The sequence below is a fragment of the Struthio camelus genome, chromosome 6 (assembly GCF_040807025.1).
Source record: "Struthio camelus isolate bStrCam1 chromosome 6, bStrCam1.hap1, whole genome shotgun sequence".
Classification (NCBI taxonomy): domain Eukaryota; kingdom Metazoa; phylum Chordata; class Aves; order Struthioniformes; family Struthionidae; genus Struthio; species Struthio camelus.
In genome coordinates, this window is record NC_090947.1 from 30,852,202 (window position 1) to 30,871,751 (window position 19,550).

General features: G+C 38.9%; 1 protein-coding gene across 1 annotated transcript in view; it reads right to left on the bottom strand.

The window, feature by feature from the left end:
- CNTNAP5 (contactin associated protein family member 5) overlaps positions 1 to 19,550 on the bottom strand; it is a 294,025-nt gene that overhangs the window by 36,943 nt on the left and 237,532 nt on the right. The window contains exons 14-18 of the mRNA XM_068948985.1: positions 19,052 to 19,208; positions 10,174 to 10,301; positions 9,819 to 9,989; positions 7,515 to 7,733; positions 667 to 906 (exon numbers count right to left, since the gene is read on the bottom strand). Of these exons, the coding sequence (XP_068805086.1) occupies positions 667 to 906; positions 7,515 to 7,733; positions 9,819 to 9,989; positions 10,174 to 10,301; positions 19,052 to 19,208 (915 nt within the window). The remainder of the gene's footprint in view (positions 1 to 666; positions 907 to 7,514; positions 7,734 to 9,818; positions 9,990 to 10,173; positions 10,302 to 19,051; positions 19,209 to 19,550) is intronic.

A 19,550-nucleotide genomic window follows, 5' to 3' on the forward strand; every position in this document is an offset into this window, starting at 1 on the left:
GGATGCTCTATATTTGCCTTGCCCCTTACTCTGGTCAAATGCGTAAATCTCCTAAGAGTCAGCACACAAATTCAGTGAGAACACACTCATCAGAGTCTGAACTGTTCAAATCAATTTTCTCCTGAATGATGCATGCTTACTTTTAACATCTCTTAGGGTGACCAAGTTCAGCATTGTCACAGGGATGGCAACAAGCATAAAAAGACTACCCCTCTTTGTCAATCATTGCTTCAAAACTCTGCAAAGAAAAGTTCTCAAGATTTTATTGAGGTGGACCAAGCTGGATGAGATTTAAACGTAAGTACACCAAACATTCAGACATGAGCAGACAACCTCGATGGAAAATTCCAGCCTCAGTTGGTAACGTCTGGGCCAAGTTATAAGTAATTGAATACAGAAATCATACTGGGATACAGTTGGTAACTTTAATAACAGGAACTACAACCAGTAGCATTTATAATTTCTGAGGCCATCACTGAAGTCAACAAGATGAGAGGTTACAGCCCACTTAAGGTAAACCCTTAGTAGTTCAAGTGAAAGCTGATATTAGAACGTATTCTTATAATATGGAGAATATCAATCTGATGTGAGTGAAACTGTGTTACAGACATTCGGAAACCAGTAAGGTCCGAAAGTAAGGGCTTATGATCAAAGCATGCTGCCTACCTTCCTTGCAGAAAGGTCCTTCATAGGCTGAGTTGGTACAATCACAAGAGTAACCACTATACTTCTCCACACATTTTCCTCCATTATGGCACAGGTTACCATAACTACTGCAATGTCCTGGACATCCAGGTTTAACACCAGGGGTCATTTTAGCTCGCTCCTCAAGGTCAAGTTTTTGTCCATTTAAATGCAGAGACCGGATGCATCCCAAAAATCCCTTTTGTCTGGAAGCTGTTCCCCCTGAGAAAGAGAGAGTAAAGGACATGCATTCATTGATGAGTCTGTAAAGTAATCAAAGCCCTGAAGGACAATCCAGAGGTACAAATATGAACCCATGAAGTTTAAAAAATATTTTCTATTGTATATCTATTATATTTCAACACATACAATGGTAAAAGATGACAGCTGGACAGCCCTGGAAACTAAACGTCTCTATTTATCGTCATGGAAGGAATAAAAAGGTGAATGTGACACCTTCTTCCCATTCTTCTCTTTTCAGCCTTATCTACTGCCCTATCTGGTATTTAGACTGCAGATTCATTTGGGAAAAGATTTGCTTCTTAATTACAAGTCTGCATATCACCTAATGCATGAGAAACCTAAACCTAAAACATTTTTTCTATTTGTTGCAATAGTACAGAATATAAATAAAGACCCTAATCCCAACAACATGCCGACTAGTCAAGACAACACGGATGAATCATGTTTGGCATTAGGGCTGAGGGGAAATGACTTTGGAAGCAGAATTTATGCATGACTGATCAACATGATGTTGCACGTGAGTGGCTGTTGTAGGCACGAAATGCAAGTTCAGACCACAATTGTGTCATCTATTTCAATTGTTAAACATAATTACATTTCTCTGTGAAGATCAGAGCTGCATGGATCTAGGTAAGAAGGCAGTTCAGGCTCTATAGGCTAATCAGTTTATTATTTGCCCACTGAAATTGCTAACAGTGATCCCTATTTATTATAAAGATAACTTTCCCATAAAAGGCGGTCTCTGACAATAATAATAGTTAATGATGATGCTAAGACTACCTTTTAAAATATCAGTACTTTCATTATTGAAGGCTTTGTTTGGCAGTTGCCAGTGTTTTGCTTTTGAAGTTACTGCAACTTTCCTGCTGAGAAACCTAATTCTGGCTCAAGAGTTAACAGTATTTGTGTAGGCTCTGAAATGTTAGCTTTTCTGGTGATGCATCTCCTGCGTAAGAAGTAGAAAAGAAGCTATGTTTCCAAACTATTCTTCCATAGAAGTTGGCCTCATGTCAAAATGCATCAGCTAAGAAATTATGTCTTCTGACGAATTCCTTGGAGAACAGTGTCTGTTTTGTCATGTATTGTCTAATTAAAGCCAGGCTTCCACAAACTAAGAGAATGAAACACCAGGCTGAAAAACAGTCTCATCAAAACTCTATTGTTCTTCTATACTTTTCTAACTTATATTTTTCTTTCTTGTAAGTTAATAGCAGAAATACATAGGTCCTGGATTTAAAAGAGAATAATTTAACTCTAGATAGTATGTGTGAACCTAGAAGGAAGTTTATTTTATGCTAATCTTATGGTGCTCTTTTCACAGAAAAAATATTTTCAAACACCTCTTCAGCCAAGTTCTCTTTTCTGATGCACAAATATTAGCTTACTTATTTTAAAAGGCATCAGAACAGAAAAACTGGGACATTTGCATTTACTGCACTGTGTAGAAATGATCCTTTTCTTTGTAGATTTTGCTCCGAAATGATACATACCATACAGGCATTTTCAGCAATGCCTAATGCCCAAATCTGATTCTCCCTTTAAAATTGCTGGTTACTATCTTCTCTTTTGCATAGGAAGTGACTACAAATATTACAAGGATAAAAGACATCCTTGACTCTCCTCTCTGCCCACATACAAATCCCAGCTGTAACAGTTAAAGAACGAATACAAACTATTTCTGGCTATACCGCAGACGTCATGTTTATTGAACTGTCCGTGTTTTCACTGATCTCTAAAGCACCTTGGAAAGCCAAACAGGTATAGGTTATACGTAAAATCCATTTATGATTCTTTTCCTCTTCTAACATTTGGAAAGTATAGAGTTTATTAGAGACCATCTCCCTGATCCTAGATCCATACAGTATTTACTCATCAAATCTGATTATTACTTGGGCATTTGGGCAGTCTTCTTCAATTGGCTAGACCTATCTTCAAATACATTCCTGAATGTATTCATGAATGATTTTTGCCTCTCTCTACAAAGTAAGTGATGCCATGTTAACCTATTTTCCTGCAGAGCTTGCCCACGTTGATAATATCTGACCTAAACATTTGTTTTGGGTTCGTTTTTTCTACTGTAATTTCTTTAAACTAATATAAGAAATATAGCTGGGTGTAGGGACATCCATGCTGTGGCTGAGGTTTATAAAGCAGCCTAAATCATTTAGATACCCAAAACTCACTGAAAGTAAGGCAGAAATGGGTTTCTAATTCTTTTAGGCTGCTTTAAAATTCCAGCTCTTGATTTTGAGCAATCCACAATCTACTGGCAATGAAAATTCATTTTTCCCTTTCTCTTCACACACACGGAAAGCTATCTCAGAAGCTTGCTGCATAGACTGTGTGTGCCAACGTTGGCCTTAAGCAGACTTTCCATCTTTATTCTAAATTATTATAAGCATAGTCATAGAAAGACTCTTTCTGGTACTACCTAGATAAATACATATATGACTTGTAAGTCAATTACACATTAAATACACCAGCTAATCATACAAACATTATTTAATCTACACTTTTGTCTCTTACTGACTATGCATAACTGAAAAGACCATTTCCTTAATGGAGGGGAACTGTAACTGAATACAGTCAGGCAGGATGGCTCTTAACATGTTATTAGGTTGAATTTATAGGAAGTGATGGAATAAAATAAGAATTACAAATCTAGATTTTTCACATTGCGTGCTATGAATGAAAGGGAGATGAAAGGAGAGGGATTGGATAGGAACACCTCCATTTTGACTCCCCTCTTTTTGGTTTTATCACCAGGTGGATCCAATAGGAAGGAACCCATTTTCTATGGTTTATTTTGCATGGCATATATAAGAAATCATTGCTGCAGTGGAATCACAGGAACATCCTGCAGTGATGATCTCTTACACGTGCCATGCTGTGTGCTGGCAGGCCTGGACAAAGCAGATGCTGAGGTTCTGCTCCCCCAAGTGGAACATCCCCTGAGGACACAAGTGCCAGGCAGATGTTACGTCAGCAAGAGCAGCCAAGACCATTGAATCAAACGCACAACAGGGCAATGAAAGGTGGCAGGGCAGAACTGAATGGAGAACAAGCAATAAGGAAAGAAATGACACCCTAATTCTAGCATTTCTGTGATTACTATGAGTAGCATGAGCATACAAACAGACTCTCAGCTTTAGCAGTTCCTTTTATACCATACCGATGCATAAAAGAGACCTTTTAAGGTAAACAGGAATCACCACCTGAGCGCATCCTCCCAGGCAACATAAAACAAGTGTGAACTTCTCTATCTGTGATGTAGTACCAGCTCCAGAAGGAGAGCATTACAGACGTATTAGTGTGCAGATAATGAATTATGGCTGCTTTATGCTTCTCAAAGCCCATAAGTGATCAAGGGAAGCTTTCTAACAAATAGTGCTTTCAGGTAACGTAATGTCAGTTCAAGTTCAGTAAAACATGACTAACTTTCAGAGTTATGCCATAGAAAAGCAGCTTAGGAATACTAAAATGTACTCATAGTTATACCTAAGTACACAGAGAAAGCTGAAAATTGAATTTTACCCTGGAAATATCCCAGACAGACTGAAGTTCAAGTATGTGATAAACTCAAAATTAGCATAGGAACAATATAAAGCATGGTGATATTCCCTAGGTTCTGCCCATTGTCTCTGAACACCTGGATTTCTCTGCTAGAATGACCAACCATGACCATGACCACTGAAGTCACTGTTATTATATATCAGTTGGTATCCCCCAAGGTAAATTAAGTTCACATCTTTCACTGTCTTGCATTAGGTCACAATCAACTTTTCCTCCATCTGAAAGGACCACATAGTTGTGGTTTGGTGTTTTCTGGTGTCTTATGGAATCAACACCTGATTCCTTTTTATTTCTTAATCCTGACACTTTTAAACTCCTTGCCCAAATTTAACAGAGAGGATATTATGTTCTCCCAATTTTCATGAAAACAGATAGCTGGGTAAATGAGAGAGAAACAGCACTGAGGTCTCCACTTAGGGAGACTGCAGTGTGAACTCATCCCTTACTGCACATAAAAGAACCTACATGATAAAAGAGAAACCCTTCTCTGTGCTTAGCCATTGGAAAATCTTCAGTAAAAGCCCGAATCACCTAAAATACTGAAGTCAGTCAATCTCGAGATAAACTTCCAAAAAAGGCCAGGCCTTCTTAACTCCCCTCCCTGCAAAGTATTTAAAGGTTGATTAACTTACTCAGATATCAGTATCATTGGATCAGAAGTAAATGAAGCACAGTTTCAAGGCTGCCTATATCCGACTGTTTTATTAACCTTTATGGAGAAGGCTTATGTTCAGCTTCCTTTGTTATAAGTCACAGAAGGTAAAGTGTGTTTGACAGGCCAACTTTAAAACAAACAGCATAAAAATCTGACAGCCAAATCCTCCTATCACATACAGTCTTAAATATATCAGGTTCTGGGGTTAAGAAGGAAAAATCTGGATAAATATTATATGCTCACAGTCCTCTCTAGTCAAATTTTATGGATGCCACAATTCTCTTTATGTGTGTGATCTATTATGTATAATCCCCCTAAAAGGAACTGTGACAAAATGGACATACTCTGTGCATATATTCACATCTCAGGTTACAGGAAAAAGATCATGATTGGAAAGCTACTTCAAATCTCCATTCAATCATCATCATGATGCTATGTGATACTAATATAGTTCCTTCATCCCAAAGGATTAATAAATCTTTCCAGAATATAAATAAACTAAATTAAATGTTGTCACTGAGCCTTATTTATGACATTTACAAAATATTTGAATTGATTCTGGAGAAGAATCAACAACAACAGAAAAACAGATCTTGATGACTAGCCACTTCCACTATGGAAACAAAGTTCCATGTTTAAATGGAATGAAATAGGGAGATCGAGTTAAAAGATATTAGGAACATTTTCAAAACAGTAAATCATGTCAGTTATATACATTATTAATTAAGAATATGTATACTAATTGTGGCAACCCCTTATCATCATCTGTGTGCACATTGTTGCAGCTGTAGAAACAATTATGTCGTGGATTATGCAGGGGGGGAATACTCTTATGGGATGCTGCTTCTTTTCCTTTTACAATCAATTTTGTTTATGCATTTTTTTTTTCAGATAGGATAAAATGCAGTCTACATGGTTTGGGTATTAAATCAGTTACTTTCCATTAGAGATTGGAATGAGACCTTCGGTGAAGACAAATTATGCCACATCTGTGTGTGGTTGGACTTCTGCCATTTTTCCCTGGAGCACCTGGGGACAAACAGCGTCAGAATGAGGAGGCTGTTCAGGTTTCCATCCCTTCTTAGCTACTTCATTTCTAAAAATACTGAAGAAGTCTTGGAAAATCTGGGCCTCCAATATGTATTTCTGTAGCAGCTAAAGGCCAAAAAATGTTCCTAAAAGCATTACGTTTTCTGTTCATTTTGTTCAGAACAGCTCTTAGGAGCATCCTGGCATTTGAGGAACACACCATCAGTGGCATGCCTCACACCACAAAACAGAAACCTCACGCTGTGAGAGTCTCAAACTTGTCTTTTTGAGGTCTTTAGTGAATTTTCCTTAAGCTGGGTCTATGAGAGAGAGATTAGTTTGGACATGAATTAATCGCTATGAGGGAAGGACTCAGGGCCATTGATGAAGCCATATAGCTTTATTAATAGATTCATTCCTTCCATTCAAAGCCCAGTAATTACTGCATACATAACTTACTAAGATCTCAGATAAATACCTCAAAATCTTCTTAAATCAAAGGGCACGGATACATAGGTAAACTTTAATAACATGTGGGATTGATGAACTGAGGTTTGTTATAGAATTTCAACTAAAAGAATCCATTTCAAGGAAAGAATCAGTAATTATCTACTGATGGCCCTGAATAATAAGCAGGTTACAATCTGCTCCATGGCAGAAGGAATTACTCAGAAAGGGAGTGTTCAGATATAGAAAAGGCAAAAAATTGTCTGTAGTCCCCGATTCTATCATCAAGTACAACCTGGTACCAGTCTATGTTTCATTTGCATTGGAGATAGGGAAATAGACAATACATAAACAGAGGGTTTTTTTTTTTTTTTTTAAACAGATCACCTTCACTTAAAATAGCTGTATTTGCTTGGACTGTGTTCATAGTTCTCTCACACATATACTTTAAGGCCAAATGAAGGTTTTGGCAGGAGCATTTGAAGGAACAGGTTTTTAGCGCATATTGTAATCAGAAGGTTTTGCCCCAGAAACTTATATGAAGAATTTATGCCTTTTACACTGCATCTGAACAAGAGAGATCACATCCACTACAGCACACTACACTGCTGAACAAGAGGAAATACTGAACAGAATTCTTTAGCACTAAATATATCTGAAGCAATCTTAAAGCCTAAAAATATCATCTAATGTACAAAGTATGCCTAATGCTTTGAATGTAGAGGCAGTAGTATGGCTTTGCTTTACGTTGCTTATGCAGAGGTGGAAGAGGAGGAGGCAGAAGAGGTTACCATACCCAAGCTTAGTGGCAAAACAATCCTGTTACCAGGTTTGGACATACAAATATTACAGGCATTCACAGAAATCCTTAAATGATCCCTACCTACAAACAACTGGCTGTTGAGCTGCAAACGGAAGTGGCCCTCTGCAGGCGCCTCCAGGACTTTCTTGGGGAGGCTGTCCACTTGCAGAGAGGTTTGCTTGAGGTTCCTCTCTGCTCGGACGTAGTGCCACTGGTTGTCATTCAGGGGTGTGGGAGACTGCACTGTGGCTTCTGTGGGACCGTTTCCAACATCTACAGAAAAGGTGATCTCCTTGGGGGCTGGAATAGATACACAGACATGAAGAGGAAATGAAGGTCTGAATTAAATAGTGGTTTTGACATCAAGAAATCTTACATAAATATAGGGTCCATTAGCTTTTACGCCAACAAATAGTACTGCATCATTTACCTCCCATCTCCTACACGGTAGCTTATATGTAAATCTAAGCCTGCAGGCTCACTGGTCTCTGCTGTGATTATGCTTGGCTGTGGGTACCCATCTTTTTTGCTATACCAATTACTGTGCCCTAGAAATGGTAGCTTATTTGCTTTTGGAAGTAAAAGTGCCAAATACTGTATCAAAGTCACAAAGTGGTAGCAAAAGCTTTTGGACAAATAATGCTAACATGGTGGAAAGGACAAAGGAGCTCTTTCTGACAAAATCTTTCAAAATGCACGTACTTAGCAATCACAGAACTTGGCTGTATGTGGTAGGAGAGAAACCTCCAAGCCTTTCTTTGCATGAATAAGCCTGACCCAGGAAGCAAGAAAAAACAGATGGTAAAGACTAATTCATTGATGATCCCAAATTAAAGGGCATATGTCACGCATGCCCACAGATAGTAACGCTCCAAGAAACAGTACTATAATTGGAAAGCAACAGTCATATAAAGTAGTCCATCTTGCTCTGCTGAAAGCCGAAAAGGGGTCATAACTCTTTAACATTCTGGTTCCTGATTGTTTTTCTCTTCCTAAAATGCTGAATACATCCAGAAAGAGCAAGCATCAGGTCCACAGACTACACGCCAACCAGAAGGCAGTAGACTGAAAATTCATAAAAACCTGGTCTTTCAAGCCCAACAAATTGAATAGGTCTGGTTTTAGAAGCTGCTTCTTAGACAGTTAAGATAGGAAACACTCTGTAGGGATAGACAAAGATCTATTTCGAGCCCCTGCATCTGCTGAAAAGCCATTTCCTTTCTAAGTCTGTGGAGCTTCCTTGATACAAGCCCTTTAGGCTGCAAATTCCATCTAGCAGCAAATTACTAATCAGAAGCTTCATGTTTAAAAGAAAAGACTTTCCCAAACTTTTAAATAACTCATTTCTGTGTGTACGTTTGTCGCAGATATGAAAGCATTCATTAAACGGTCATCTTAGTGGTTTCCAGTATTTGTCATATTTGATATCAAACTAACATTTTTATTACTATGGCCCTGAAAATGAAATGCAGTACACTGAAGTACAATCAAATTGGATTTAGATGTGCAATTAACAGTAAATCATACCTCATTACCTTGTGATAATGCACTATGACATTTACCATTGGTTTAATGAATTGAAGGGCCTTGGGGCCCTATTTTATTAAATTTTATGTTGGGGTTATTATAAGCATATTATAAAACGCATAGCACTCAGTTTGTTTTTCTTAAGCTTGACAGAATTTGGAATACAGGAGTCATATTTCACTTCAAAGCCACAATACCCTTTGTCACTAATAAATATTTGAAGTCATCAGAACAGGGGTGAGGCTAAATTTACTAAGTTTCCTACTCCTCTCTTTTATACACTGAGTTGCAATTGCACTGCAGCCACTAACAAAATTTTGAAGTATTCAAGGCCCATTACAACTGTGACTGAGTCATCTTACATTAGCATCCTGGCCTTCATAGAACCTCCCCACATAGATGTACCATAGACACTGAAATCCTCTAAACCACCTGAGTTGTACTATGCTGGATATGTCATTGATATAACAATAAAAGTAATTATCCAAATGATTTGCATTAAATTTTACATCTCTCAATTAAAATTAGAATCTACAGGCACATCTACTGCTCTTTCTCTGAAGAGAAAAAAATGGGAAAACATTAAGGGATGAAAAGGTAAAGAAAGTCATCTCTTTCTTCCTGAAAGACAAACTGAGTCATAGCAAGATTAAGTGTAATGACCAAGGCTATACAATGAAACTCTGACAGGAGAGGGAATTGAGCCTACATCATCTGCATTCAGTCCAATGAGTCTCTACATCTCCAATTCATTCCCTCTTCAGTCTCCTCTGACACTGTCAAGATAGAAATAAAAACATTCTTCTTGCTTTTATCAAATTTGGCATACGGAAAATATTTCTCAGTGGGAAAACTTACAGCTTATTTCAACTCGTATGAAGTCTTTAATCCCCAGGTTTTCCAAGAAGACGCCAGCCACGGCGGTGGTTTTAAAGAAGAAGGAGATGTCGGCGCTGAACTCGGCGTGGAAGGTGGGGAAGTGGAGGTAGGAGGCCTCGGTGTTGAAGGACGCCGCGCTCCAGAACTGCCCTGCAAACGACAACCCCCTTCTCTATAGTTAATGGGCACAGGACAGCAGCTGTAAGCTGCTCAGAGAAAGGCACTTTTAGCAAAAAAATAAAACAACAACCCCAAAAACCTTAAAAAACAAACAAGCAAGCCAAAGAGAAGGGACATTCTGTACCTATGGAAATGGAGAAGAGCTAGTACTCACTGTCTCCATAGCAACGCAAAGGGCCGATTTTCCAAGCAGCCTCAGAATTAGATCTGTTTGTGTCGGTGATCACTATCTGAGTTACAGGCAAATGGTCTTTGAAAGCAAGGAGGCCAGTATCATTTGTCCTGGATTATAATAAACAAACAAAAAAGAGCTGGATAAAACCACAGACAAAATCCTCAGCTTTCCTCATGCAAGGCAACAGTTGTACAATGCATAATTAAAGATGACAGGTCTTTACAAAATTACCTAGAAGACTTGTGACTAGTACCTATGGCTCAAGATACATATACGCACATGTGATCCATACTCATGCATAATATTGACCCTTGAAGACATGGCATTTTGATATATGATGCAGTCTGGTGTGGCCTATAACTTTGTTCTAGTTATGCAAAACGACGGTGAAGCAGAGCATCTCTCTGACTGGCATTCTGTAAAACAGGCTCTTTTGGATTTCCTCAGAAGGATGAATTTGATGTGGATCAGGTGTAAGTCCAAGTTTGCCTTTCTGTTAAATTAGCCAGAGATAGGTGCAGTGTTTATGCTGGCTTTATGTTTTATCCCAGCAGCAGAAGGACACGTGATACCTGATCTCGCATACCGTTAGCACGGGGCAGCCAGATAGTACCGAATCCAACTTCAAGATAGCTAGCGCACAACTGGCTGAGCAAACTTTTGAAGCAGGCTGAATTGGCAGAGCAAGTTTGCACAGAATCAGCCCTTTGCATTATGCACCTGCGAGATTTTTGGTCCAGCAACTGAAGTACTGCAGCCTGATCTACTGTATTGTTGACCTACAGCCTCTGGATCAGCTGGCCTTATTCTGTGATTAACTTGCACGTGATTGCTAAAAAGGAGTAGGATGGAAAGGTTCCTAGATTATCCTTTTTTTCTTTTTACTCTGAGAGTCCTAGGGAAAACATTGTCCTCAAAATGCAGCATGGCATTTCATGGCAGCCCTCTGGTCCCTGAGATGATTTGGTGGCTTTGTCCATGGCAGTGCGTACAGCTCTGGAGTTCTCCCATCCTACTTCAGGAATTTAACCAAGCTCTCCCAGCATCTAACTCTGATTTTATCAGAGATGAACTGCCTTCATGACCTGCTTCCAGTCCATTCCCAATCTGCATACCAGATACTCTTCCCGTCCTTTTTAAGTGAGAACACTGGCACTGCCGGGGTGTCTGACATCCCAGGCAGGACTCCAGGCTATCTATCAGCTTCTCACAATTTTGTCTTCTATGAAAGGTCCTCTCATTACAATTCCAGGTGCAGGAAGGGAGATACTACTTCATCAAAAAAATAATATGAACAACACAGCTATATTGCTCTGACACACAACCTCAGATGTTTGCTTAGCTGAATAAGTCCTCTTCTCTGATTAATACCTTACAAAAATTAGAAGGGGTATTCTCATCTTTTTGATATAGTCTGCATACATTTAATTTATTTTTTATCAATTCTAATTACATGTAGCATAGTTAATTGTCTAGTAACTCCAAGGGGAAAAAGAGATGGACCCTTTCTGACCCTAACATTTTGTTCTTGCTTTGGCAGATGTCTAACATACAGATAATGACAGATAAAGTGCAGAAAGATGAAATTCCCAGACATCAGGCAGATTGATGACTTCAATGCAGACTCAGAAGGAAAAGTAGCATGTATGGGTCAAAAGTACATGGTCCCCAAATCTCTTTATGGAGTTTCTCAGAGGGTACTCATTAACTTATTGTATCAGCCTTTGAAAGTTAATATAAATGCTCTCAACAGATTGTAAAATGGTTGTGACAAAAGGTCTATTTGAGTATTTCTTAGGAAGATAAGAAATTAAATAAGGTAGTTCTGTGGGGTGGGGGAGAGAGAAAAGTAGGCAGGAAGAATGACAGCAAAGCATAAAGATGCAAAGAAGGAGGACATAAAAATATGCAATATACACATGCATAACTAAGTTGACATTTACTTTTTAGAACAATTTTTCACAAAAACATTTAGGGGGGTTTCCTGAAAAATTATTTTCATTCAAAAAATAGTGCAAAGTTTTGACTAGTTATGATCAGTATTAAAATAAAAAAAACCAGTATCTTCCCACAGTTACCACTGAAGATATCTACAAGAAATGAAATGGTGACATTTTAAAGAAATCTATTGCACATCTCTGAAAACTGCATTGCTTATTAGATATTCTGTTATATTGTACAAAGTTCTTTTATATTGAACTTTATGACTCTGACTTTTTACTAGTTATATGCCAGTGTCATGGAGAACTTTAGTAGCATAGCTCAACTGTGAGAAAGAAAAATATTCCAGAACTAATGAAAATCATCACTTTTATGTTAATGCCTTGAAAACTCAATCAAGTTCCTCATGAAGCTCAAATAGTACATTAAATATATTTTATCCTCTCACATATGGAAAGAGAAAGAGTACATACGGATACATATTCTCATACAAATAGACGCTTTGAACTAAAGCCTATTAGAAACATTCTGCCCTCCAGAGAAAGCGTTAAGGATGGGGAACAACTTAAATATCGTCACAATTTACTATTATCATGGTGGCAAATCAAGTTTTTGGTGAAAAATCAACACCTAAGATGTTTCAGCTAAAAAAAGCAAAGAAGAGATTTGGAGACACTACGCTGGTCTCGTGGGAGATAAAGCTTGAGTGTTTTGCTTGCCTGGTCTTAAGCTGAACTATTTCAGATTCCATTTCTTACCAAGCCCTAGGATTTCTCTCTACTTTCTGTGCTGCATCATGGCAGCATTTGAACTATGGAAAAACTGCCTAAGAGCAGAGCAAGAGAGAATCATGTACCCAAACAATAATATTCTGGAGGCTCTAGTGTGCCGTTACAAAATAAAAATATGCCAGGGTTTGGACAAAATATTTGGAGATTTGGCTGAAGGTTTGGGGGACCACTTTTAATCTATTACACTTTTCAAAGAAAAAGTGATATTTTCTGATAGGGAGCACCTGCACTGTGATGGACGAATAAATGATTTTAGATCTTTTAAACAAAAATATAGCCTTGTTAGATTCATTATTTTTGTATTTGTTCTCAGAGCTAGCTTTTCCTTACATGTGTTTTAATCTAACATTTAACATACACTTAAAAACAGATTGCATTTGGTTTTCCACAGCTGCTTCTCAGCTTAGCCAAAAACATTACTTGATTTCTCTTAGCAGGTTTCACACAGCACTCTGCTACCACTTCCACTCCCTGTGCCTGCTGTAGAATGTTACAGCCTACTTCTCAGAAGTACTGAGAACTATGGGAGGTGCCTGCCGGCAGGAGGGTCCTGGGAGGCAATGCTTTTTGGTCAGGAATGTGAGCTAGGCCCTGATGAAATAAAATCGAGAAGTAGACCTTCTTTCCACTTGACTTGGCAGTCATTTCAGAACAGCTTCAGATGAAAAATTTGAACATTTTTCAAGGTGGAAAGCACTCTCAATGAATGGCTGTTACTCTGAACTCTTCACATAACAAGTAGTATCAATTTTTACTTCCCACATGGAAAAACAAAACAAAAAATCCAACACTACCCTTTAAATCACTGCATTATATTTAGTTGTGGGTATTAAATACAGTTGGGTGTCATCTCTGCATCCATGACTGAAGACTCATATCTGTATCTACCCAAAGGACTTCCTCAATAAGTTATGAGACACGTTATACTGCAAATAAATTCTCTACGTATGGAAAAAAAAACCCAGTTTCGTCGCAAGTATAGGAATGCTAAAAGTGATAGTGCAGCATCTGGATCATTTAAAATGTAGCACAAGTAGTCTTACCTGTGAATGATGAATACCTATTTTGATGATAACATTATGGGACTTTTTTTTTTTCCTGTGTACTAATAAAAAGATACTAAAAAAAACCCCTCACTCTACGGTAACCCAACAGCATAAACCATCATAAACTGGTAACCTCTAGGTAGTTGTTTCCACATTTTTTCTAACAGATGGTAGAGCTGTGGTGCCATTAAATATAATTTCTTCTCATATGGTCCCCTATTGGTATGCTTTCTTTTTGTATATTAATGAAAACTCTGGTGGGGTCTGCGCCTCAGTAGTTCAAACATGCAGTACAGATTTTCATGAATACAGTGCATTTGGGGAAAAGAGTACTATCATCAGCAGATGTCAATGAACAGCACGAGGAATTGGCCATTAAAAACAGGCTTCCATCAGGTAAAGTTTTGAGCCTTGTGCAGGACAGATCATTAATAATCCAAAGGAATACAGTTTAATTACTCTATCTCCTACCAGCTGCATGCAGAAATGCTTTACTGAGTACAATAACATATAGTCACAGTAAAGAAAAAACAGCAGCAGAAGGGGACATATTTAACAGGTGAAGGCAAGATGCAGTGGATTTATTTTGCTGCTGAAATTAGAAGAGAGGTGCAGAGAAAGAGAGTTTGGTAGTGATAGTAATGAACTGATTCGTGCCACCTCGGGGGGCTGCTACAGCCAGCTCTCGGCAGGCAGCGTATCTAGTTTGTTGACAAATGCAGTCATGAAGGCAGATATCCAAGGCAGCTCTGTGGGGGCCCGGTCACCTCCAGAAGGATTTATTTAGCAGTTTACACGCACTGCGGTGCAGACTGTCCTGCTTTGAGGGCAGCGGTTCGGTGCAGGACAGGGGCTGAGCAGGCAAACCCCATCAAACCCGGGCTCGCCGGTAGTCGGGTTTCTCGGCTCTGCTCTCCTCAGTCCTTCTGGTTTTAGCACCCTGGCTCCAGCACAGAAATCTTAACTCAAATACAGCTCAGCCGGAGGGGGCTCCATTCACTTCTGCAGTGCTTCGCTCCTCCTTACATAAACAACAAAGGCAGGTATATTTAGTATAGCTCTGGGGGAGCCAAAATGGGTCTGACAACAACAGTAATATCTGCTTTTGTTGGTGGTGGTGGTTTTTTTTGTTTGTTTGTTTGTTTTAAAAGTCCTGTGGTTTCCTTGCTGCCAGCAGTACCCTAAAGGCACAGTAAAGAGGTGAATGCATGTTACTTGGGAAATTAGAAGATTTGAAGGCTCAGTGCCCCAGTGAAGGCAGCTGTTCTAGAAGATAAATCATAGGACAACAGAAATGGAAAGATGTCAGTTCTGACCAATAATTGACTGGCCATCGCCCACCACCCTCTCCTGAGAAGCCTGAGATTCCTATACAAAATGTCATCCAAAGATGCCATTCTTTCTGTACAAAATAAAAAGATCTAAAGTTTTCCAAATTCACAAGACTCTAAAGAGAACAGCCAGTAAGAAGCAAGTTTGGTTTGATGACTGGCTTCAATCAAGAGGCTGCATTTGAAGCGAAAATGCATTTTAGACACTGAGATCAAAGCAGCAAATGAACTTCAGGACGGTCACATACTACCATGGCACGAAAGAGGTTCCTCCCATTGAAATGAAAGGTTTGGTGAGCAGCAAGACATTCATTGCCAAGGCAGGAGAATTTTGCTTGAGATGAAAAACAAGCTGGGAGAGTTATTTAAGGATCCGAAGCATCACTGGAGTGGACTGGAGACAACACAAACCTGCCTGCATTTCAGAAACACTTTATTCTTTACATCAGTTTAACACCTTTCCGCAATAATGCCTGCATTAAGAGTATGCCTTCTTTTTGAAATAGGGCAAGTCTAGAAAGATAATCACTTTCAAGGTAAGCCCTTGAAGTCATGGCAAATCTGTGTTGCCTCTACATAATTTGTTCCAACAGTTAAATGTTCCCACTGCTGGAGAAGGAAAAGAGAGAGAAAGAAATGTTTTTTTGGACTAAATTTAACTTCAGCTTCCAGTCTCTGAAGCTCACTGATTACTCCCACCCACTAGATAAAAGAGCTTTCAATAGCCAAGAATTTCTCTTTTTCAGAGGTATGAATAGACTACAATCAAATCATGTTTAACACCTTTCCAGATCCATTTTTGGGTCAAGGTTAGAACATTACGACAGCATCATGCTGACTTGTGCCTCTGTTCCCTCAGCAGATGTCTTCTCCCACTCTCCAGCAAATATCATGAAAGTGCTCCACTATTTTGCCGTATTAGAATTAGCTGTCATCATATTGCAGAACATAGAAGTGTGGTGAGGAAAAGACTGAGTAGCTGGGTGGAAGAAGATACTTTTGACTAGAGTGATTTAGTAAAAAGAAAAGGAAAACAATACAAGCCTTCCCCACATAGCATGCACCTAATTATACTCCTGTTCGTCTGCCTAGTATAACTCCAGAGGGACTAACTTCGCATCATGTCAAGTAGGAGACCAGAATTAGCAGCTTGCTCAGGTGTCTGCTCAGATATCATTTAAAAGTCAGCCTGCCTGGAAGTGCATATTGTGTTCTGCCAAACACCTGGCTCAGGAATTTTTTCAGGTCTGTTTTCTCTATCTTTTTTTTCTCCTCTCTGCTCAGAGAAATTAGTAGGTTCTTCTTCACTGAAGACCTAGTCTAGGAAAACAAAATCAAAGCAAAATCCTCAGCCTATTTCCTCTTCAGAAGGACGCTCCAGCCATTCTGGTGAGATTCTACCCCTGAGTAGGCTGATTTATCTAAAAGGAACAAAAATGATTTTCTCGTTTTCCACTCCGCAGCACCAATTTTATTTAATGTGAAGGCAAATAAATGCATCTACTACTATCTTGCTCCTTCCTGTAAAATATGTAACAGCTTAGCTTCACAGTTCAGATCTCAGCCGATTTCAGATTCAAACGCTCATTATATATCAGGGGGTCAGTGTTCTAGCAGAGCAGCACAAAAGCAATTTTCAAGAGGCACAAAATTTCTTATGTTTAGAAACTCTTTGCAGAGATCAGGGCTTTTTCAGCTTTAAACAGGCAACCTGCAATTCAGAATGCCACTAAACAGAAGTCCAGATTTGTAATGGATTTAAAAAAAAAAAAAAAAAAAAAAGGACCCCTAAACTAACAAAGAGTAGGCAGTTTAACTAAGGATAAGGAAACTTTTATCTGTATCCTGTTATCATCATGAAATTAGGAGAAACAAGCAGCTCTGTGAGCAGCCAAGCTAATGAAGCCAGATTTTCAACATCTCTCTCCCATGTGGTTTTCCCAAAATCTAATAAAATTGTAAGCTTATTCTTCCTTAACTTCCTTCTTGCAGATTTTAATTGGCTTTTTTCCCCTCAACCTGGCATAAATTTTCATAGAATGTGCAATTTCTAATACTTCTGAGATTTCTACTTCTCCATTAAATATTTTTGAAATAATTCAAAATGGTTGGGGGCGGGGGGTAATGGAGATACACACACAAACACAGCACAACTTGCTTAGCTTTCATTTCCTTAGGAAATTCGGCTGAAACCTTATAGAACTACATTTAGTTTTCACTTTGCACTGGTTTGTCTGATCTTGTGCTGCACTGTCCTGCAGTCTCACACTATCACCAAAGTGGTCTGTCAGCTGCTCAGCTTGAGCGGCAGCTTACTGAGCTAAGCAAAATGTGGACAATTCACCAAGCCAGGCACCCAGTAAAAGTAGATTCTTTTAATGCTCATGTGTATATCACACCAGAATGCTCCTGATAACTGAACATTAAAGAAAAGGTAGATTAACAGGCACAGAAGGCTTTTCTAGATAAATTACACTCATGAAAAAAAACATTTACATAAAGAGCTTCTCAAAGGAATACCATTACAGTTATGGTTTTTGAAAGGGAATAGTGACCCCAGGGATGCACAAGGCCCATGGAAACACGACACTGTCTGCAAAGGAGGCCCTCCTCCAAGTGCCACAGATTGAGCATCCAAAAAAAGCACAACACTTGAATTGACAAGTCATTCCTGAAAATCTTGGGATGAATCTTTTTGATTCAAGAACGCTTACGGTCCCTTTCTACTCACTCTCTTTTAAGTGAAGGTTTCACAGGTTTCATAGTGCAGACACTACTTCAAACACAGCAGCCTATTACAGTCGTTCCATTTCTTGTCCACTTTCATTATTCTTAATTTCTAAAGAACTCTAGGTTAAATTATTTTTTTTTAGAGAAAAGAGAGCAGCTCCTATCAGTCAATGATCTAGCAGGGAGAGTGGATGAAGCAGAGTTTTCACGTATATTTTCACAGTGATTCAAACTGCACTTTCAACAATGTTGTCTGTCATTTCTGTCCTCTCCAACCCAAATATGGAATTTATTTGAAAGCAGAGCAACTAGCTTTGAGCTGCCAGAGGGCCTCTGAAGGGTGCCGAGAACAGACAAGGGAGTTATGGGGTGGCATTTGGTGATTCCTGTGGCATCAGGGAACAGTCAAAACTCGAAACTGAGCAAGGCCTTGAATGTCCGTGAAACACGCCTAAAACTTTCGATAAAGACTGATTCAGACCCTACTGAAGTCAAAGGAAGTCTTTCCATTGACTTAAAAAAGCTTGTGATCCAATATAAAAGAAAATTTAGGCACATACAAATACACTTTTTCATAAGTAAAACACAAGCCCTTTGGATAGTACAGATTTCTTGGTCTTAACTGCCTGTACCGGAATTCTAATGTCTATGCCTGAAGTTTCTCCTCTCAAATATAACCACAGCACCAGCCTCCTACAGCTTTTCTTCATGCAGTTCTCCAACTGAATGTCAATGAAAATTTTCAAAAAAATAAAAATGCTGGATTCAGCACTCAACAGCAAAAAGGTCTTCGAGGATAACCCATCCCGTGGCCTGTTTCAGAGAGAGAGATCTTTGGTTCAGCTAAGAAATGTAAGATGAAAGCAGAAGTCTAAATTCTAGGTTGATTTTCACTCTTATTTCATTAAGCTCAAACCATTCAAGTTTCCCCAGCTTTAAATAAGCAAAAGACTTCTTGTTCTGCTAGGTACTCCCAGTCCTCACATAGACACTACCATACATGTATTAAAATTATTACCATTCTTCTCTATCTGCATCACAGTTGCAAAAATATCTCATATCCAGACAACTTTCTTCCAGTCCACAAGCACACTGTTGAATGCCCGGAAGAGATCCTCCCCAGTAAAGATGCTTTTCATTGGCACGGCCAACCCACCAAGCAAATGGCATTCCATCTGGATGAAACAGAAAGGGGCAGGGGGAAAAAGAGAGAGAGAAAAGAAAAAGAGAAAGAAAGAGAACTTTATAAGCAAATTAGATTCTCCTGAGAATGAAAATGAGAATAGAGGGGGACATGTTAAACAGTACTGAAGGAAAAGATGCAAACTACAGAAGAAGTAGCAAATCATAAACTTTGACCAAATTCCATTTTATTGAGTACATGTTGAGAAAGCCATAGCTACATGGCAGTAAGGTACTTTTTTTTTTCAGCAGTTTTTGTGTGTTCTTGTAAAGTGGAAGCCTGAGCAAAAAATGGATATACCTTTTAGTTTGAGAAGGAGATTCTTTTCCCCCCA